Raw genomic sequence first — 22,698 nt, 5'->3', positions numbered from 1 at the left:
ACTGCCTGGTGGCCCCATGCACATCTCAGCTTGGCTCTGAGATAGAAGTATTAAGACAGTTTTAACTGGATAGTTACAAGGCGATGTGGGGGTTCTATATCGTTTTCAGCACTCAGTCAGGTTTTGGTCACTGTGTCCTTGCCTGAAGGGAGGAAAGAAGAGTTGAGGCAATACAAGAGCCAGCTGGAGTGGCAGGGGCAGGCCTGCTCAGCACTGGGCTCAGAGCCTTTCTCAGACAGAGGCCCGCTCTGGGCTGGAGATGATGGAGAAGGGGAGAGGAGGGAAGACGTGGTCTAATCACATTAATGGCCTCCTCCTTGGGCTCAGCGCCAGGTCAATGAGTGTGTGTGAGCGTGAGACAATGGCGAATAGAAACAGTTAATATCCTCAGCTTTAATCTTTCAGCAGGTCATGTCATACTGTACGTGCCACAGTATCTCTGCCTTGGTTTGCTTGTCTCATGTTTTCATTACTCTCTCCCTCCTTAGGCGCTACATGTCCCTTGGTGTTTTCCTCCTATCTCACCTTGTATCCTGGTGTGTTCCCTTCTTACCATGCTGTATATTTGTCCTTGTCTTTATTCCCGTACGTCTCTGTTTACCTGTTTGTCTCTGTGTGTCCTGCCTGTCTGCTCATGCCTGTGCCAGCCAGTCTTTCTAGCGTGTTGAGACGCTGTTCTGTTTCATTACATGCCCTGGATCTGTGTTTTGTGTGGTTGTGTGGTGCTCAGGGGAACAACAGGTAAAATCCCCTCAATGCTTTACCAGCACAGCACAACACACAGGACCCGCTGGCCCTCACACTCCCTCTCTCTGATTCATATCTCTCTCTCTCTCTGTCTCTGTCTCTCTCTCTGCCCCGCTGCCCTTATCTCTCTCTCTCAGCTTCTGCTGTGCCTTGGCTCTGTAATCCCTGGGCCATTGCATGGCCTTGCCTCCCCACAGGGCAGAGGGATCAGAATGGATCTCATCTTTCTCATCAGTACACTCACAGTGGTGTGACCCAGTTAGAGCTGGAGCTCTGGGCAGCCAGCGCTCGCTGGAGGCTGGGCTGTTGAGGAACCCTTCTCTCCCTGTGACTTTGCATGACCATGTCCCTATCTGGTCTAAGATGGAGCCAGGAAAAAGTTTACCACAAATTGCTTGTTTAGGATCAGCTTTACCTTTAATCTCGGCATCCAGAATGAAATCTTGCAAGCACGCTGGCCAGCTACTCATGTCTTGGCTAAACACAAAAAAAAAAAAAAATGTATGCACGCATGACTGTAAGTCGCTTTGGATAAAAGCGTCTGCTAAATGGCATATTATTATTATTATTATTATTATAAACAGAGAGACTAGCTTTACCAAGGCAAACTTGGCCTGAACCAGTTGGAGCAGTGAGGCAGAACTGATCCTGAGGCAAAACTTAGAGACAGACACTCTAAACCTTCCTCAGAGGCCGAAAGTTAGTTGGTGCAGAATCTCTCTCTCTCTCTCTCTCTCTCTCTCTCTCTCTCTCTCTCTCTCTCTCTCTCTCTCTCTCTCTCTCTCTCTCTCTCTCTCTCTCTCTCTCTCTCTCTCTCTCTTCTCTCTCTCTCTCTCTCTCTCTCTCTCTCTCTCTCTCTCTCTCTCTCTCTCTCTCTCTCTCTCTCTCTCTCTCTCTCTCTCTCTCTCTCTCTCTCTCTCTCTCTCTCTCTCTCTCTCCTCCTCTCTCTCTCTCTCTCTCTCTCTCTCTCTCTCTCTCTCTCTCTCTCTCTCTCTCTCTCTCTCTCTCCTCTCTCTCTCTCTCTCTCTCTCTCTCTCTCTCTCTCTCTCTCTCTCTCTCTCTCTCTCTCTCTCTCTCTCTCTCTCTCTCTCTCTCTCTCTCTCTCTCTCTCTCTATGTCCCTCTATCTGTTCCCCCCTACGTGCACACACACACACACAACATACTCAAAATATCTTCCCAATTAGCCTTGTAAACTAAGCACTGTTCCGGCTAGCTAGACAGTTTTCTCCCCCACACGACGACAAGTGCGTGCACTTAGAAGCTTTCAGACATTTCAGAAACCCTAAACATGACTGCGTTTAGTTGAGTGTGTTGTTTCTGTAAATGAGCCTGTGTGTGTATGATCCTGTTGCTCTGGGCTGAGTGTGTGCTGGTGCAATTGGCAGGATAATGCTGCGAGACAGCTGGTTCTGGCAGTGAGGAGCAGGGGTCAATGAGGATGGATGTTTGGATACATTTAGGTATACCCACACAGTCTTGTACAACTAACCTTGTGGGGACGCACAATTCAGTCCCATTCAAAATCCTATTTTCCCTAACCCCTAAACCTAACCCTAACCTGTACCTTACTCTAACCCCAAAACCTAACCTTAACCCCTAAACCTTAGCTCCTAACCCTGAACCTAATTCTAACACTAATTCAAACCTTTACCCTAAAACCCCTAGAAATAGCATTTGACCTTGTGGGGACTAACAAAATGTCCCCAGTTGGTCAAATTTTTGTTTGTTTACTATTCCTGTGGGGACTTCTGGTCCCCACAAGTATAGTTAAACACGTCCACACACACACACACACACACACACACACACACACACACACACACACACACACCATGGGACATGGGCTGTATTACCCCCTCAGAAGCTGCTTGAGCTTAGCTGTTCTCACCATTACAGGAGGTCAGGATCGGACATAGCACCAGGGAACTGCAACTGATACTAAGTAACTTATGTCTGGGACTTGGACAACTGTGTACAAACAGATAGCCTACACACAGCCCATCCCAGCCCCTTGCCCTGTAGAATGTCTGTTGTTATTCTTTGAGCCTGTTCACATTAAAATGCTCCTTATTGGGTTGCTGAGGATAAAGCTTGTGAGTTGTGACTGAACTGCTGCTCTACTCACCAGCCTGTCTGTCGTCACAGGGGGGTTAGACAGACACCCTGGTCCTATCACACAGCCTAGCCAATACTAAATACAAGTTTGACTGAAGTGTCCCAATGTACCTCCAAGACAAAACTATTTGTTTGATTAATTGTACTACGCTTCTCCTGAGGACTTATCTGCATCAAGGATTTTAAGGATTTCATTCACCTCAGTCTGTTCTCTGATGATAGGCCAGCAGCTATGGTTAGCTCAAACTAATGATGATTATTGTAAATGTGGAAACGAGTTGGTCCAAGGCAATTCTCTCACTCTCTCTTTCTCTCACTCTCTCTTTCTCTCACTCTCTCTTTCTCTCTGTCCTTTGTGCGCAGTGTTGTTATTCATTGTTTGGTTTTGTCCACCATGGGGGCTTGGAGCCACACAATGACTTTGTTATCCAACATTCTGTGGCCCACTGAAAGTGCAACACTAGGTCCTCTGCCCAAAGTGCATGCGCACACACACACAGTATATGTTTTACTATCCTTGTGGGGACCTAAAATTGATTTCCATTCAAAATCCTATTTTCCCTAAACCTAACCTTAACCCCTAACCCTAATTCCTAAACCTAACCCCTAATTCTAACCCTAACCCCAATTGTAACCTGGGAAATGTCCACACGAGGGAGATTTCTCCTTGTTTTACTATCCTTGTGGGGATTTCCGGTACCCACAAGGTTAGTAATACAACCCTAAACACACACACGCACACAGCAACCAGAAAATGTTGAGTGATTGACGATACTGACATTAAAATTCTGCCTCTTCTCTAGTTTTTGTGTGTTCGAACATGTATACATATACACAAGCATAGACATGCTGGGAACAGAAAACACTGTTACACAGTAGTTTAATACGGGCTACAAGACAGTAAGCCAAGGATGTCTCTTGACTGTTTTAACTTTCAAAGCCACTTTTAATTTCACTATTGCATGTGTCCCTATTTCTGACTCTCTCTCCCTCTGCTTCCTCGCTTCCCTGCTTATTAGCCTCCTCTCGCCTGAACCTGTACCTGAGCCTGGCCCCATCGCCAAATATCGGAATAATTGAGTGTTTTGTCATGACTGTTTATCAAGCGACTGCATACAGTGTCCAGTCAGACATAACGTTACAGTAGGCTAGTAGTAGGTACAAAGCATTGGGATTTGACTACTAATCAGCCTTTCTCTCTGTCCCTGTCTCTGTCCCTGTCTCTCCATCTCTGTTTCTGTGACTTGGTGTCTTGTCCTTGTCCGTCTCTCTCTCTCTCTCTCTCTCTCTCTCTGTCTGTCTCTGTCCCTGTGTCTCCATCTCTGTTTCTTTGACTTGGTGTCTTGTCCTTGTCCGTCTCTCTCTCTCTCTGTGTCTGTCTCTGTTTCTTGTGTCTGTGTCCCCGTCTCTCTCTGTCTCTCTGTCTGTCTGTGTTGTTGTTCCCCTTCAGGACTCAGGCAGAGATGGCCCATACGTGTCGCGGCACCATCAACCTGGCCACGGCCCACATCGACACGGAGGACGCCTGTAACATCGTCCTGAGCAGCGGTGGGCGCACCTACCACCTGAAGGCCAGCACGGAGGTGGAGCGCCAGAGATGGGTCACAGCGCTGGAGCTGGCCAAGGCTAAAGCCATCCGCATGATGAATGACCAGTCTGGTAAGAATGCATGTTGTTTAATAATATTATGCTTTTTAAAGGGAGGCTGAACTTGCTGAATTTGCCTCGTTTTCAATTCTCCTTATTAGGAAATGCAACTGAGAACGAGATTTGGGTTTTGGAGGCATACACAGTTAGTCACTCACCCTTCTCGATAACTTGAAACAGTCTTCCAGGTCTTGTGTCTGGAAGTAGCCTAGACTAGTTGTCACGCTTCTTTTGCCAATTAGCTTCAGCCGGCCGGTTTGCGACCGTGACACAGTTGGTGTGACTTTGGATAGCCTATCTGTGGGGCTAGTTAGGGACCGTCAATAAATTACACAATGTATGTGGGACCATATTTTCATGTTCCACACCTTTTAGTCCTTTAAATGCTTTCAATATTTGTATAATAATTTCTACAATTGATAGTTGGTTTGAGGTTTTTAAGTCATTGGAATTTTTAGCTATTTACATTTTTTATTATTGTCCCAGGTACAATGTGTAATTTACTGATGGTCCCTAACTAGCCCCATAGACGGGTTGGTTGTTTAGCAACAAAACCAACACATACACAACTATGCGGAAAAACAGACAGGGTTGGCTTAGATTGTTGACAACATGTAAATGATATTTAGTCATAAATACATTTGCACAATGAGCACGTGTTGTCTCTCAAATACATTGTTACAGTTGTTGGTTAGCTAGCTAGCGAATTTTTGCCATATTAGCATTGACATTAAATCAGTAAAAACACCTCAAAACCTGACATGGTATCAAGAACAAGACAAAACTAGCTGAAACAAGCAACCTACAATTCCCCCACATGGCAACTTCTTTTCATTGTTGCTAGAATCCTAACAACTTGCGGCTTCCGGCCACATCGATGCGCGTGCATCATTTTCGTGACGTTGTCAGCCAACCCGTCTACTGCCAACTGTCAAACCAAATTGACCATGGACCATTATGATCAGTTTGCGTGCAGCTGCGCTCCGAATTGTTGATTACTTGGCTGCTGCCAGCTGTGGGCATGTGGGCAGGATTGAAGTAAACCCAACCCAAGGAAAACTGTTACGGTACCTTTAATTCCGTGACATAATTGTCCCCCCTGTTATCTTGCAAACCTCTGTTTTGGACGAGACTGACTTTATGACCAAAATTATCCTATTTACACTTTGTAGTCAATTTTGACACTAGAATAAATGTTTCTGACTCATAACGATGCCACATAGACCATTTTTCAAAAGGAGAAGTTGCATTTTTGGTTCAGTCACACATTAAATGTAAAGTGACTTCACACTGTGAGTCCTGTATTGGTAATAGATTTATTTAGACAATCATTGTAAAAGAGAGTTTGATCTCGATAACTTACAAGGCTTAATAAAGGTGGAATAGATAGATTACCCTGCAAGGGAATGGGAGAAGGAGGTTGTCATTGTTTACAGAGGGAGGATTTACGTAATGTGTGTCTTGTTGACAGGTCTGTTAGTTTAGTTGAACAGATACCCAGTAGGTGAAAGGTATGTCACTCACTTTATGGTCCAGCAGTTCAGTATGTCACTCTGTCCAGACAGACCGGCTATATCTGACATACAGCCTCTGCTCAGGTCTCTGGTGTCCACCGGTGTTTGGTCAACGTTCTTACTAGAAAACCCTGTAGAGTCCCCATTGTGGCCACAGGGGGGCAGTGTTGTCCTCTCTCTCAGTGAGGAACTTGGAACACAGACTACTTACTGTATGGTGCTACCGTTACCATGAGAACCAGCAGCTAATTCAGACTCTTGACAACAGAACTCTCTCCGTTCCAAATGGACTCGTTCTTGTTGCTTGTGATTGGTGTTTGTGGTCAAAAGGCTGTGGGAAAAGCCTGGAAGGGCCTTTCATCTTCACGTTTAACCCTGCCTGGCAGCAGCCCAACCCCTGCTTGCTCTAGTCTACTAACTACAGTACACAGTGTCACTAGAAAGACGGCTATATATTCCCCTGGCCTCCATTTTAAAGTCAGCTCTCTAATTTTAGAGTGATCAAGCGAGACAGAGAGAGGGAGAGAAAGAGAGCGAATGTGAAGAAAACATATCACTCGTCACTCACAATTAGACTGGCACACGTGTGTTTGAAACTACACAAAAGACGGTGTGTTTTCTGTATTTACAACATTAGGCTCTACCCTGTGTATTTGTGTAGCCAGGCCTGTGTGTCTGTCTCTGAGTGTGTCTAGTGCGTGGCGTGAGTGTTAGGTCCCCTCAGTCTCAGGTGTGGTAATTGAGCCATCTCTGCTGTCTGTCTGTCTGAGGCTGTGGGTGGTGAGTACTGGACACCAGCACAGCACTCCCCTGTAGAGTCATTAACCAGGCAGGAGAGGAGAGCCAGTGAAACACACACATACGAGATAAATAGATATATAGAGACCCACAAACAGAAAGATATAGGCTGGATTTATGTTGATCCACTCTACCCTAGGATAGACTGATACAGAGAGAAGTGAGATGGAAGTGTGGATCAGTTGTGTTGAGCCTTTATAATGTCCTCGAGACAGCCTTTCCTGTTAGAAGAGGAGGTGCTAGACTAGTACCCACTGATGTCTTTTATTCAGGAGAATCCCAGGAAACCAGTGCTGAGGAGAGGGCCAGTAGGCCAAGGGGACATTCAAATCAAACCACATTTTATTTGTCACATGCGCCAAATACAACAGGTGTAGACTTTACCGTGAAGTGCTAACGTACAAGCCCTTTCCCAACAATGCAGAGTTAAAAATAAAAAAAGGAAATAGTAACACAGTAAAATAATGAGTACCCGTAATGAGTCAATGTGCAGGGGTACGAGGTAGTTGAGGTAATATGTACATGAAGGTAGGGTTAAAAGTAATTAGCCATTCAGGATAGATAATAAACAGAGTAGTAGCAGAGTGTGTGTGGCATCAATATGCATGTGTGTCTTTTGTGTTTGTGAGCGTATGTGAAGTGTGTGTTTGAGTGTCAGTGTAGTGTGTGTGGTTAGAGTCCAGTGAGTGTGTGTATAAAAAGCCAGTGCAAGAATGTCAGTCCATTTTTTAAAATAAATAAACAAGGGGGTCAATGCAAATAGTCCGGGTAGCCATTTGATTAACTGTTCAGCAGTCATATGGCTTGCGGGTAGAAGCTGTTCAGGAGCCTTTTGGTCCCAGAATTGGTGTTCCGGTACCGCTTGCCGTGCGGTAGCAGACAGAACAGTCTATGTGGCTGGAGTCTTTGACAATTTATAGGGCCTTCCACTGACACCGCCTGGTATAGAGGTCCTAAATGGCAGGGAGCACTCACTACACTCTGTAGCGCCTTTCGGACAGATGCCAAGCAGATGCCATACCAATCGGTGATGCAGCCAGTCAAGATGCTCTCAATGGTGCAGCTGTATAACTTTCTGAGGATCTGAGGGCCCATGCCACATTTTTTCACCCTCCTGAGAGGGAAGAGGCGTTTTCGTGCCCTCTTCACGACTGTGTTGGTGTGGTTGGACCCATGATAGGTCCTTAGTGATGTGGACACCGAGGAACTTGACGCTCTCGACCAGCTCCACTACAGCCCTGTCGATGTGAATGGGGGCGTGCTCGGCCCTCCATTTCCTGTAGTCCACGTTCAGCTCCTTTGTCTTGCTGACGTTGAGGGAGAGGTTGTTGGCCTCGCACCTCAATGCCAGGTCTCTGTCCTCCTCCCTATAGGCTGTCTCATCGTCGTCTGTGATCAGGCCTACCACTGTCGTGTTGTCTGCAAACTTAATGATAATGTTGGAGTCGTGCGCGGCCACACAGTCGTGGGTGAACAGGGAGTACAGGAGTGGACTAAGCACGCACCCCTGAGGGGCCCCCGTGTTGAGGGTCAGCGTGGTGGATGTGTTGTTACCTACCCTCACCACCTGGGGTCGGCCCGTCAGGAAGTCTAGGATCCAGTTGCAGAGGAAGGTGTTTAATCCCAGGGTCCTCAGTTTAGTGATGAGCTTGGAGGGTGTTGAACGCTGAGCTGTAGGCAATGAACAGCATTCTCATGTAGGTGTTCCTTTTGTCCAGGTGGGAAAGGGCAGTGTGTTGTGCAATAGAGATTGCGTCATCTGTGGATCTGTTGGGCCGGTAGGCTGTGTTGAGTCTTTGTATATGTGATGTTTGTCTCCTCAGGGAGACAATGCAATATCACGTGTGTGTGTGTGTATTTGTGCGTGCGCGCGCACGTATAAAAGCGTTACATGTTGACCAAACCGCCCATGTTGCATGCGCTAGCGTTGCAAAAAAATATATACATACATGTTATTCAATCATTTCATCCAAACTGCTTGCGCGCATCAACGGGCATCTGCGTAGCCAGGCGCTAAAATAGAACTAACTAGGTTTCCCCATTTTTTCTGTGGATTGATTGTCGTAGAGAGTAGAGAACACACGATTTTGGATGACTCAAAATGGGTAAAAATTCTACAAAGATCCAGCTAAAAAAAGGACCATATGCATTTCAGGTAAAATAACAACCAAATTTGTATCTCCCAGGACAAATTAGATAGCAACAACAGGCTAGCTAAATGTCCATGAATGTTTCATGTGATTTCTTTTTAACCTTTCCCCAAATTAATATAGATGGTTCACAGTTGGTTTTGGTTTTTTAACCTGCGTGCCATGACTGCGTCTGGTGGGGATAGACAAAATCAACATGCACACGCAAACGCACGCGCAGATCTGGTTTGGCCAGCATGTTAGTAGGTGTAAATGAGAGCAGATCAGTTAACATACATTTGATCAATCTCTGTGCTAATTGTTTTATCTCAGTGCTTTATGTCAGCATGTTTCATAAGTGAACACGTTTGTTTCCTCAGGGAGACCATGCAGTATCACTTCTGTGTGTGTGCTTGTGTGGATAGTTCTCTCCCCGGCTCTCTCACGCCTTACTGCCTCTAGGCGGATGAGTTAACACAAAGACTTAAGGGGCAGAGAGTGACACACACAACCATATTTACAGTCAGTTGAGTTGCTGTTAGGAGCTGGAAGAGTAAATAGACTGACTCAGTGTGTGGGGATGAATCACTGTGTGTTCCTGAGATAGATAGAGAGCTGTTCATCACATCCTCTCCACCTCCTATTGATCTCCTGAGGAGGAAGGAACTAATGTAGGTCACATCTCTCCGTTCGACACACACACACACATACACACACACATACTATCATTAAACACCTTTCATCGCCAGTCCTGCTTGTGTTTCTTGTTCTCACAACCGCCAGCTGTGTTCTCACTCTAATTTTTATCCTTCCTCTCAGCAGAGACCCAATAGACCCTTTAATATCCCTTACATATTCCCCAGCCTCCAGTACTCTGTCTTCCCCAGTCTCTTTGTCTGTACTAGATTCATAAACCATTAATCTATGATGGTGGACAGACTCATACCAAAGCAGGCCTGACCACCACAGCAGCTCCTAACTGAAGTCATTTACTCTTTAATCTGTAATTAGTGACAGAGCTGCTGCTGCTCTTTCTTCGTTAATGGAGTCAGGATTGCCATGGTTGAACAGCACTAATCCTCTGGCTGTTAGGCAGTGCTTGACTTGGACTAAAATAGGTACTGTTTATATTTAGGTGCAGGAACTCCACAATACTTTTGAGCTAATATTCTATAAGAGGTGCAGGAATTCAAGCAGTGAAAAATGTGAGGTTCCGGTACTCTGATTCGGTGAGCTCCTGCCCAAGTCAAGCACTGCTGTTAAGGCTAATAAATGGCTAGTCTTGTGCTGTCTCTGTGTTACGTAAGAAGCCAGATGGGGACAGTGATTCCCCTCATATTCCCAACTCAATGCATTTCCCACTTGGTTTGATAACCAAAATGAATTCAATGAGAAATATCTCAAGAAAATGTGTAGTAAAACACAAATAATAAGTGTAAGGTAAACATGTAGGAGAAATTGTGTAGCAGTTGGCAATGAATCAGCTGTGTTAAATGGCAATTCAGAGCAGAGCTTCTGTGTGGACATCAGAGCAGCTTCTGGACAGCTGTCTTCCTTCCTGTGTCTCTCTATGCAGCTCCATGCAGCCCTCCCTGGGTCTTCTTCCTGCTAGATTAGACTAACGGAGGAGCTGCAGGAGGAGCCAACCAATTTGGCTGGTTCAGGTGCAGAAGAACGGGAACAGTCAGGTGGGGGGAGCAGCACAGAGGAGGCTCCCTCTCCATGGATGCGTCCCAAATGGCATCCTATTCCCTTTATAATGCGCTACATTTGACCAGTGCCCATATAGGGCTCTGGACAAAAGTAGTACATGATATTGAAAATAGGGTGCCATTTGGGACGCACCCTCTCCCTCCATGTGTGCTCTGTCCAACTCCGTGTGGGACCAGAGCTCTGTGCCTCTCTAAGTAAGTGGTTCACAGTGAAGGCCATGGCCATGCATTGATCTGACTTGCTAAACGCTCGATACGCTATGTCGACGAGTCTGTTACTGGACACAAATCTTCTGTATGTGAATAGGTTGTGGTGCTGCTGTTGTTTGTGTGTGATGAGAGCATATGGTTTTGCATTTGGTGGTGTGTGTGTGCATGTGTGTGCATGTGTGTGTGTATGACGGATCTGTGGACCCTGGCTGGTGGGGTCAGTACAGTAGTGAGTGATTCATCTCTGTGAGAAGAGTTTACCAATAGAAACTTCCGAAAGGACTAAATCGAGGCAGAAAGGAGTTTCGGCACTCAGCAAAAAAGGCAGAGATTGATATCTTTTAGCTAACTTTAATCCATTGTACAGGATGAGAGCAGGTGACTGGCGTTTCGACATCAAGCTGAAGAAGACATCAGCTTGACGTCGAAACGTCAGTCACCTTCTCACCTGTATAATGGATTAAAGTTAGCTAAAATAAATCAATCTCTGCCTTTTTTGTTGAGTGCTCCAACTGCTTTCTGCCTCGAATTAGTCCTTTCTGAGATTTTTCTTGGTAAACTCTTCTCATGATTGTTGTCATTGTTGTTGAGCACACCTCCTTTCCTTTGTTTGCTGAAGCGTGAAGGCCCACCTGAACTGATTCCTCTGTGTATTGTAGGTTAGGACCAGTACACCCAGGGGACCAGGGAATATCTGCCTGCCCTCCCTCCCTCCCCATGTCTATCCCTGTCCACACCTCTGTTTATGTACACCCCTTGTCTGTTAGAACGGTCCCGTGGGATGGGAAGCATCCATCCATCCATGCGACATCTGTCTTCTCACACACCCCCACAGTCCTACCCTCTCAATCCTCCCTCACTCTCTCGCACTATAATACAAGTAGGCTACATCCTTCCCTCTTTCTCCCTTTTTCCTGCTTTTGTCTCCTCTCTCCTACCCCATTCTCTGAGGAGGCTGGGTGGGTAGTGGGTAGTAGTGAATGGTAACTCTCTGTCCGTGGTCCTGAAACATAGAGCATATCTATGGGGACGGTGTGGGGATTGATTAGGAAAGCATGTTGGAACATGCCTCACTGCTTCCCTCTGTTTTACCGCTCCCTCTCTCTCTTCCTCTCTCCCTTCCTCCCTCTCCCTCTCTCTCCCTTCCTCCCTCTCTCTCTCTTCCTCCCTCTCCCTCTCTCTCTCTTCCTCCCTCTCTCTCTCTTCCTCCCTCTCCCTCTTCCTCCCTCTCTCTTCCTCCTTCTCTCTTCCTCCCTCTCTCTTCGTCTCTCTTCCTCCCTCTCTCTTCCTCCCTCTCTCTTCATCCCTCTCTCTTCCTCCCTCTTCCTCTCTCTCTCCTCCCTCTCTCTTTCTCCCTCTCTCTCTTCCTCCCTCTCTCTCTTCCTCCCTCTCCCCCTCTCTCTCCCTCCCTCTCTTCTTCCCCCTCTCTTCCTTCCTCTCTCTTTTTTTCACCCTCTCCCTCCATCCCCCTCCTCTTTACACTCCCTCCCCTGTCTCTCTCTACCTCGCTCACTCACTCCTTCTCTGTTTCTCTTGCTTGCTCACTCTATCTTTCGCTCTCTCTCGTTCTCTCTCTCCCACTCTCATTCTCTCTCAGTATGCAGTTTACTGTGCTTCTCACTCTGAGGGGCTCAGTCCTGAATGGAATGACTTTTTTCTGCTTTTTCCAACTCATGCTCCGTACCTCTTCCCATTCCTAAAGAATTCCTCTCTCCCACTCGGACTGGACCTGACAGGGAAAAAGGCAAAAGCAGGAATTCAGGCACATTCAGACCTGTGAGTAAGTACAGCTTTCTCTCCATTCAACTCATGTTCCGAGATAAACGGTTGAGGAATAGTTGGGGTTGGTTGTTTATTTGTTTGAGTGCGTGCGTGCGTGCGTGTGTGCGTGTGTGCGTGTGTGCGTGTGTGCGTGTGTGTGGTGTATAGGTTATTGGGCTGTTAACTGTCCTCTATATGCTTGGTTTGTGGTGGAGTTGTTGAGGGGGAGTCAATCATGTTGTCTCTGTTCTGGTTACCATGGTGGGACACAGTGCTGCTGCTATTCCCACTGTCTCTCCCAACACTGGCTATATTCAGATACTGATGGCCCTGACTCCTGCTTCCTAGATGTTTTTGTTCAGATGTGTGTGCGCGTGTGCATACATGCGTTAGTAAGTGTAAATCAGAGCAGATCAGTTAACATACATTTGATCAATCTCTGTGTTTGTGTGTATTGCGCTCAATTTTGTATCTCAGTGCTTTATGTCAGCATGTTTCATAAGTGAACACATAATAACCTGCTTAGAATGAGATGGGGAAAGTGACAGATGGTCCATATGTTTTTTTCTATCTAATCAGTCAGTTTTAAAATGTGTGTATCAGTGTGTCTGGGTTGTGTTTTCCGTTTGGTCTTAGATCTGCAGGCTTGGGCAGAGACACACACAGGCTGTTTGGGAGTGTGATCCTGTCCCTCTAATGAAGCTGAACAAAGCCTGTGCTGTGTGGAGAGGAGAATGATGGAGGGTTGGGTTGGGAGTAGACGAGGGGAGAGGAGAGAGACTCTATGATCATTAACACACTGGCAGTCCAGTTACCCTGATACTGTTTTAAAACTAAGCCACCATTAGTGGGTCTCTCTCTCTCCATTCCTCCCTCTTATCCTTTCCCATCTTTGTCTGTTGTTATTCCATCTCTGTGTCTGTATGCTGTGACAGTAGCTCAACTCTCTCCCTCCCTCCCTTTCTAGTCCCTGGTCACGTGTATGGCTCCATGCTGTGAAAGGTGGGTGTTTTGTATGCCGGAAAAGTGGCCTCCCTGTGTTAAGTGATCTCTTGGGACAACCACATGCCTCACCTCCACACCTCTCACCCCCCCCCCCCCCCCCCCCCCTCTTTCTCCCTGACTTTCCCTGTTCTTAGTTGTCACTGTTAGCATGCTGCTGTGCTCTGGGGAGGGTGTTAGTCTGTGAGTTTGAAGCTGTGCTGTCACATACTGAGTCTGACCTTTCTAAACCAGCACATTCCACAGATGAACAGCGCAGAACTCCAGGACCCGCTAGCACTGACATGCCAACACATCTCTCTCTTATTCACTCATCCCTCAACTCTTCCCAGTCATCCCACTTCCATCTTTGTTTTCCTTCCCACTTGCATTCTCTCAAATAAAGTAATTATCTTTCCCTCTCCCGTGCAATATCTCTATTTCTCCCCTCTTCTCTTTCTCTTTCTCTCTCCTCCTATCCCATTCAGAGGTGACACAGGGTAGACAGTGTCCCAGATATTTAGCACCTGTGGTTTGAATGGTCTTTAAATATACCCCATCGGGGGAAACGGCTGCATGGACTAGACAATGATGACATTCCAGTCCCTCCCTTGTTATGCAGGGACAGGGCTGGAGCCTTACTCATAAAGAGCCACTGTATGACTCTCTCTGTTCCTGTTACATTTTACACTGATGTGCGTTAGAGCGAGCGAGACGGTAGTGTTATATAATAGGAAATGGCCAGGAACCTCACAATACAAAATGATCACGGTACTTAGGTGCCGATACGTTATGTATTGCGATTCCCACAATTCTCACAGTTCTATATGTATTGCGATTCGATACTGCAATTTTATTGTGATTGGATGTTCTAAACATACACTATATATACAAAAGTATGTGGACACCCCTTCAAATGAGTGGATTTGGCTATTTCAGCCACACCTGTTGCTGACAGGTGTATAAAATCTCGGTCACAGCCATGCAATCGCCATAGACAAACATTGGCAGTAGAATAGCCTTATTGAAGAGCTCAGTGACTTTCAACGTGGCACCGTCATAGGATGCCACCTTTCCAACAAGTCAGTTTGTCAAATTTCTGCCCTGCTAGAGCTGCCACGGTCAACTGTAAGTGCTATTATTGTGAAGTGGAAACTTCTAGGAGCAACAATGGCTCAGCCGCGAAGTGGTAGGCCACACAAGCTCACAGAAAGTGACCACCGAGTGCTGAAGCGCTTAGCGCATAAAAATAATCTATCCTCGGTTGCAACAATCACTACCGAGTTCCATGGCCGAGCAGCCTCCCACAATCACCATGCTCAATGCCAAGCGTCGGCTGGAGTGGTGTAAAGCTTGCCGCCATTGGACTCTGGAGCAGTGGAAACGCGTTCTCTGGAGTGATGAATCACGCTTCACCATCTGGCAGTCTGACGGACGAATCTGGGTTTGGCGGATGCCAGGCGAACGCTACCTGCCCGAATGCATAGTACTAACTGTAAAGTTTGGTGGAGGAGGAAAATGGTCTGGGGCTGTTTTTCATGGTTCGGGTTAGGCCCCTTAGTTCCAGTGAAGGGAAATCTTAACGCTACAGCATACAATTACATTCTAGACGATTTTGTGCTTCCAACTTTGTGGCAACAGTTAAGGGAGGGCCCTTTCCTGTTTCAGCAAGACAATGCCCCGTGCACAAAGCGAGGTCCATACAGAAATGGTTTGTCGAAGGCCTCCCGAGTGGCGCAGCGGTCTAAGGCACTGCATCACAGTGTTGCGGCGTCACTACAGCCCGGGGTTCGATCCCGGCCGTGACCGGGAGTCCCATAGGGTGGCGCACAATTGGCCCAGTGTCGTCCGGGTTAGGGGAGGGTTTGGCCGGGAGGGCTTTACTTGGCTCATCGCTCTCTATCGACTCCTTGTGGCGGGCCGGGCACCTGCAGGCTGACTTCGGTCGTCAGCTGAACGGTGTTTCCTCCGACACATTGGTGCGGCTGTCTTCTGGGTTAAGCGAGCGGGTGTTAAGAAGCGTGATTTGGCGGGTCATGTTTCAGAGGACTCTGACCTTCGCCTCTCCCGAGCCCGTTGGGGAGTTACAGCGATGAGACAAGTTCATTATCATGAAATTGGGGAGAAAAAGGAGGTAAAAATTACAACAACGAAAAAAAAGAAATCGGTTTGTCGAGATCGGTGTGGAAGAACTTGAATGGCCTGCACAGAGCCCTGACCTCAACTCCATCAAACCTTTTGGATGAATTGGAACGCCGACTGTGAGTCAGGCCTAATCGCCCAACATCAGTGCCCGACCTCACTAATGCTCTTGGTGGTGTCCACGTACTTTTGGTCATGTAGTGTATTTCTCACTATATGTCTGCTGAAGAGAGATGATAGAGAGCATGATAACATTTTGTTTTGATCAGTCATGGAAATCAAAGTATCAATATAATATTGTCCAAAAATAATATCTCTATGTACAGTAACTGTATCGATTCTTTTCCCCCATCACTATTATCTAAGCATTGTGTTTGTGTGCGTGTGTGTGTGTGTTCTGTGCTCTATATCTGTCTTACTGAATAACACAACCACACAACCAGTGGATCCGGTAACTATGTTAATCATTGCACAAACTGCAAGGGAACAAGGTACTTTTTTGAAGCACAGTAACATTACAGGAGTTACTACACTGGTGGTGTTGTGTGGGGCTTTGCTGTATTGGGATTAGACTTCTGTATGGATCGAGTGTGTCTAGGGCTGTTATGGTGACCGTATTACCACCACTCCGGCAGTCACGAGTCATGACTGCAGTCAAATTCCACTTGACGGTTTAGTCAAGGTAATGTGGCTTTTCCAAGCTCTGATGATGCTGATGGTCATTAGTAGACTACCAAACATGCTAAATGCCTGGTACTCAGCACTCTATTGTCCCTCTAATCACTCTGACATCAATGCAAATGTAATTGACAATCAAATCAAACACTTCATGAGAGCCCATAAGCTCATGTTGCGCAACATTTCTATAGGCTATGCAATTGCGTGAGAACAGAGTTTTGATGGCCTTTATTAAAAAGAGGAGGATCCCATCAGCTTTCTATAGGCTAGGCCTACTATATTTATTTCTCAACTTTCCTAATATTAAGCACGTTGCTTCGCTTTACAACAGGAGTATAGCCTACCTGGCTGGCATGAAAAATAACCATGGGAAAAGCATCCTCCATTTGCTATTTAAGTGCATAGATGACATGTATTTTTTTCTCCTGCCCCTGTTCCGAGACAGGTGCATGATAATGGTCCATTCTAAATAAAAACTAATTTCACACATATATTATTTAGTATATGTATGGACAAGATTAAATCAAGAATAGTCTGATAGGTGACAATATTAGCCTACCACTTGTGAATGATGCCCAGCTTGTGTGCATTCGAGCGACTTTTTCAAATCATAGTCCCACACCTCATGTAGCCTAGCCCATAAGCCTATATGTTTTGATAAGGTTTGTATCACAACTAAAGTGGCCAGATAACTTCTTAAAATTAACCACATTAATCCGCTTTACAACCGGTGTAGAGCCTAACTGGGATACATAGGTGGCACGTGAGTTTCAAGTTTTGGGAAGATAATTTTCACCATAAAAATGCACCTTTATAATAAAGCATTACATGCATAATTGCATTTGTGGTCACTTTTGAGAATGGTGTTTTCCTGCTAATTGATTGCATTTTGTAACATTCGCGCTTATAGCCTACTGCTGTGTGCGCAATGCTGTGCTTATAATGTAAAGAAATAGCCTAATAGTTTATCAACATTTTAAGCTAAACGTTCTGATCTGTTTAAAAGCCTCATTGCTTTTAAAAAAATTTTTGATGCGAGTGGTTGTATTAATTTGGGATCTATCGCATCCCACAACTGTCCCAGACTATGTTTGGAATATTTATGTCTCACACAGAATAGGTCGACTTTTGTACTATGGAGGATAGTAGACTGACATAGGCTAGTGCTTTTGCTGTTCGTTAGGCCTCCTCATCTTGGCTGATGGAAAGGAAATGTGGACAGTTCTTCTAACATCTTCAATATGCGCCTCGGAATTTAATAAGGACACGTGCAGTTGCGTCAACGATGTGTCTGTCTTCACTTGTAGTCTACTTCGGAGCTGAGATAGATGCCTGTGAGAAGAACCCGATCACGTGACGGGCATGGATTCTTTTAGGGGGCATTATGCCACATTAGGGGGATGCCGCCAGGAAATTGGAAGCATTATCAAGTGCTTTTCAAACGAATGAGAGACTGATGAAGTGTGTGCAGCCTGTGCAAGAAACAAAGCAGAGCTCATGCCTTTCATGCAACTTTTTTCAAATAATTAGAGTCGCATCATGTAGCCTTAGAATGTATTGAAAATCTAAACATATCGCCCAACGTTTGGATCACAACTAAAGTTGCATAAATAACTCTAAATTAAGCATATAGGAGGACCTGTCTCTTTGTTAACCGCTCAACACAGAATATCCGCATGGAAGCACTCCCTCAGAAATCGTTTGGAGAAAACATCCTTTCTATTTTATTCAGCTATGTTTAATTGTATTCTTTATACTATAAAATAATGCCACAGAATTCTAAGCAAATCTTGTCTGCTAAATGAACTAGTGTAGCCCACAGCCATATGGCAATGCCAGATCAGGGCCTAACATAAGGACAACTCAGAGTATGAGTCTGAAATACACTATATTTTCTTCATCTCATGTTTCTTTAGACCTGTCTAAAATAAATAATGGATTTATAGGCTATATTAAATCGATTTATTAGACTTTTTATATATATGTTCCAAAGGTCTGCATCAGTGGCTTGTAATCTATGCGTGGAAGCCAGGAGATGCTAAATGTGTTTATGTTAATTAATGGTAAGTTACTGTGAGAAGGCAGTTTTTTGCTTGCCAATCACTGGATGACAAAATGCCATGGCCGCCACAGCCCTAAGTGTGTCCAATGAGGATCTCTGTATGCTGTGCTGCATGAAAGACCAATCCATTGGGATGCAGAATGACACACACAAACACTCACACTCAGTTTCTGGAAAGTGGGAACACAGAGGGAAGAATGTTTTTTCCCCCTCTTAAAACAGGGAAACCTCTAAACTCCTTAAACTTTGGGTAATGACAGGTATAGCTGGGGTTTTTGGTATTCTGGTTTGCTCCAGTTTCCTTCCTAATTGGGTTGTTGTCCCGTGGCTTATCTAGATCAGTTGTCATCTGAATGGCTTGGGGCTCTGACTGACTGTCTATCTCCTGTGGTTTAAGACATATCATCATGTCTCAGGACCCTGATTTTGAAGATCAGACCGTTGCCTATCCTGCTAGTTAGTGACTTGCTTTGCTCAGTGATTCTCTGTTTGGCTGGCTGAGGATCACTATTCCAGCTGGGCATTGTGCCAGGCCTGGCAGGCTGGGGCTGGGGGCCATGGAAGAGTTTCATCTTGATGGGAATAGCAGGGGAGGAACACTGAAGCTGCTTCAAATGGCACCCTGTTCCCTATATAGTGCACTACCTTTGACCATGGGCCAAAGGGCTTTGGTCAAAGGTAGTGCACTATGCAGGGAATAGGGTGCGATTGGGACACAGAATAAAGCAGCTTCGTGAGGTCTGCTGGGAAACCTGTGCTTTCCTTTCCCCTCACCACAAGAGGGCAAACCTGGCATCAGGCTGACAGTGTAGACAAGGACCGGTCCTTCTTCCTGTCACCTCTCCTCTCCCCCGTAGTCTTTTCTGCTAGCTGTTGTCATTGTAGTTACATTTTGTTATTTCAGATTATTCTCAGTTTGGTGTTTGTGTGTATAGCGTGTGGCACGTGGCTATGCGTATTCATTCAGTAGTTGCTAGCTGGGATGACTCATTGCTCCAGTGTATTGACGGGCAGCTGTAATTGCACGGTGCTGCGTTGGGCATTAATATGAAGTGTTGTGTCAGCCTGTAATTGCCAAATCATCAAGTCAATACATTCCCCCTTGCAATAAAGAAGTGCCAAGCCCAGCCTCAGGCAGGAAGCAGTCACTCTCAGCTTTAACCATATGGTTAATTGAAGATCATCAACCTCCTTTTGATGACTGACTTATCACCATAGGAGGAGATCATCAGCCCATAGGGAGAGGGCAGGAGGAATGGAGATCATATTTCAGAGGTAATCGTGATGCTCATTTAGTTTGTAGTAGGTATTGCTTGGTCATTATGTTGGTGGAATAAAAAATTAATAAAAAAAAGAAAATTTAGGAGATTTTAAAAAACAAGATAAAAACATTCCATTCAATTTGTCTGCCACCACCATAACTAGTATCATCTTTGAAATTGTCCCGAGAAGGTTTCCTCCATAACAGCACCTTTCTTGTTATAATGTTGCTCCCTTTTCTCAGAGAGAAATGTTCACTTTTCAACTTAGACACTTCAGTGAGTGGGTTTAGAACTAATGAGCACCAAGTAGTTTGATTGGGGCTGTGAGGAGAAATGTCTGGATTTTATTCTCAAACGCAGTAACAAGATATAGTGTCTATGACAGACTGACCAGGTGAATCCAGGTGAAAGCTATGATCCCTTATTGATGTCACCTGTTAAATCCACTTCAATCAGTGTAGATGTAGGGGAGGAGACAGGTTAAAGAAGGATTTTTAAGACTTGAGACAATTGAAGCATGGATTGTGTATGTGTGCCATTCAGAGGCGAATGGGCAAGACAAAATATTTAAGTGCCTTTGAACAGGATATGGTAGTAGGTGCCAGGCGCACCGGTTTGAGTGTGTCAAGAACTGCAACGCTGCTGGGTTTTTCATGCTCAACAGTTTCCCGTATGTATCAAGAGTGGTCCACCACCCAAAGGACATCCAGCCAACTTGACACAACTGTGGGAAACATTGGAGTCAACATGGGCCAGCATCCCTGTGGAACGCTTTCGACGAATTGAGGCTGTTTTGAGGGCAAAAGGGGGTACAACTAAGGCTGTTGCGGTGACCGTATTACCGCCACATGCCGGAGGTCACGAGTCATGAAGGCAGTCAAATTCCATGTGACCGTTTAGTCACGGTAATTAGGCTTCTCCAAGCTCTGATGCTGCTGCTGGTCATTAGTAGCCTACCAAATTTGCTAACTGCCTTGTACTCAGCACTCTATTGTCCCTCTAATCTCTCTGACATAAATGTAAATGTTTTTGAAAATCTAATCAAACACTTCATGAGAGCCCATGAGCTCATGTTGCGCAACATTTCTATAGGCTATGCAATTGCACGAGAAAACAGAGTGAAGGCCTCTACTAAAAAGAGGAGGATCCCATCAGCTTTCTATAGGCTAGGCCTACTATATTTATTTCTCACCTTTCCTAATATTAAGTACATTGTTTAAGCATACTTTGAAGAATCTAACATCTAAAATATATTTTGATTTGTTTAACACTTTTTTGGTTACTACATGATTCCATATGTGTTATAGTTTTGATGTCGTCACTATTATTCTACAATGTAGAAAATAGTAAAAATAAAGAAAAACCCTTGAGGTGTGTCCAAACTTTTGACTGGTACTGTATATTATTTAGTATATGTAAAGACAAGATTAAATCAAGAATAGTCTGATGGGTGACAATATTAGCCTATCACTTGTGAATTATATATTATCACTTGTGAATGATGCCCAGCATAAGAAACAGCCTTCTTTTTGGTGACTTTTTCTAATCATAGTCGCACACCTCATGTAGCCTAGCCCATAGGCCTATATGTTTTGATAAGGTTTGTATCACACCTAAAGTGGCCAAATAACTTATTAAAATCAAGCACATTAATCCGCTTTACAAGGGGTTTAGAGCCTAACTGGCATACAAAAGCAGTGTGTGAGTTTCAAGTTTTGGGAAGATAATTTTCACCATAAAAATGCACCTTTATAATAAAAGCATGAAATGCATAATTGCATATGCGGTCACTTTTGATAATGGTGTTTTCCGCTAATGGAAATGTCATCCCACAACTGTCCCAGACTATGTTTGGAATATTTATTTCTCGCACAGATTAGAAGAGGACGACTTTTGTACTATGGGGGATAGTAGATTGACATAGGCTAGTGCTTTTGCTGTTCGTTAGACCTGCTCATCTTGTTGGCTGACGAAAAGTAAATGTGGACAGTTCTTCCAATATCTTCAATATTACATTTTTACATTTACATCATTTAGCAGACGCTCTTATCTCTTATCCAGAGCGACTTACAAATTGGTGCATTCACCTTATAGCCATGACAATGATCCCAAACACACCGCCCGGGCAACGAAGGTGTGGCTTCGTAAGAAGCATTTCAAGGTCCTGGAGTGGCCTAGCCAGTCTCCAGATCTCAACCCCATAGAAAATCTTTGGAGGGAGTTGAAAGTCCGTGTTGCCCAGCGACAGCCCCAAAACATCACTGCTCTAGAGGAGATCTGCATGGAGGAATGGGCCAAAATACCAGCAACAGTGTGTGAAAACCTTGTGAAGACTAACAGAAAACGTTTGACCTGTGTCATTGCCAACAAAGGGTATATAACAAAGTATTGAGAAACTTTTGTTATTGACCAAATACTTATTTTCCACCATAATACGCAAAATAAATTCATTAAAAATCCTACAATGTGATTTTCTGGATATTTTTTTCTCATTTTGTCTGTCATAGTTGACGTGTACCTATGATGAAAATTACAGGCCTCATCTTTTTAAGTGGGAGAACTTGCACAATTGGTGGCTGACTAAATACTTTTTTTCCCCACTGTATGTGCAACTCAGTATTAGGAAGGTATTCCTAATGTTTTGTACACTCAGTGTATTTAGCAGTATTGATTTTCTTATTATGTTTGAGCAAAAGAGCACAGCATTAGCTATGGCAAAAAGTATAGAATTCCAGGAAAGTAGCTTTAGAACTGCAACATTTTCTCTCAGCTCCATGGCAGAATGTGTAGTATTACAGGAATTATCTTTAAAACTGCAAAAATGTCTCATCTCCATGGAAAATGCTTATTCTCTGCTGGATCCTATTCTAGTGAAGAAGTGATGTAACATACATGACATTCAGAGATCATTGCTACTGTAGTTATCGCCCATCTCACT

At 44.9% G+C, this 22,698-nt stretch overlaps 1 protein-coding gene across 4 annotated transcripts in view; it reads left to right on the top strand.

The window, feature by feature from the left end:
- The window catches only part of LOC121530961 (oxysterol-binding protein 2-like), a 78,777-nt gene that overhangs the window by 5,234 nt on the left and 50,845 nt on the right, over positions 1 to 22,698 (top strand). For 2 of the 4 annotated variants that reach the window (XM_041836369.2, XM_041836368.2), the window contains exons 2-3: positions 4,315 to 4,523; positions 12,577 to 12,654. In XM_041836369.2, the coding sequence (XP_041692303.1) occupies positions 4,315 to 4,523; positions 12,577 to 12,654 (287 nt within the window). The remainder of the gene's footprint in view (positions 1 to 4,314; positions 4,524 to 12,576; positions 12,655 to 22,698) is intronic. The other 2 variants (XM_041836371.2, XM_041836370.2) reach the window with 1 other exon arrangement.

Source organism: Coregonus clupeaformis, chromosome 18 (genome assembly GCF_020615455.1).
Source record: "Coregonus clupeaformis isolate EN_2021a chromosome 18, ASM2061545v1, whole genome shotgun sequence".
NCBI classification, from domain to species: Eukaryota; Metazoa; Chordata; class Actinopteri; order Salmoniformes; family Salmonidae; genus Coregonus; species Coregonus clupeaformis.
The sequence above is the reverse complement of the archived record's forward strand: the minus strand, read 5'-3'. Positions and strand labels throughout refer to the sequence as shown.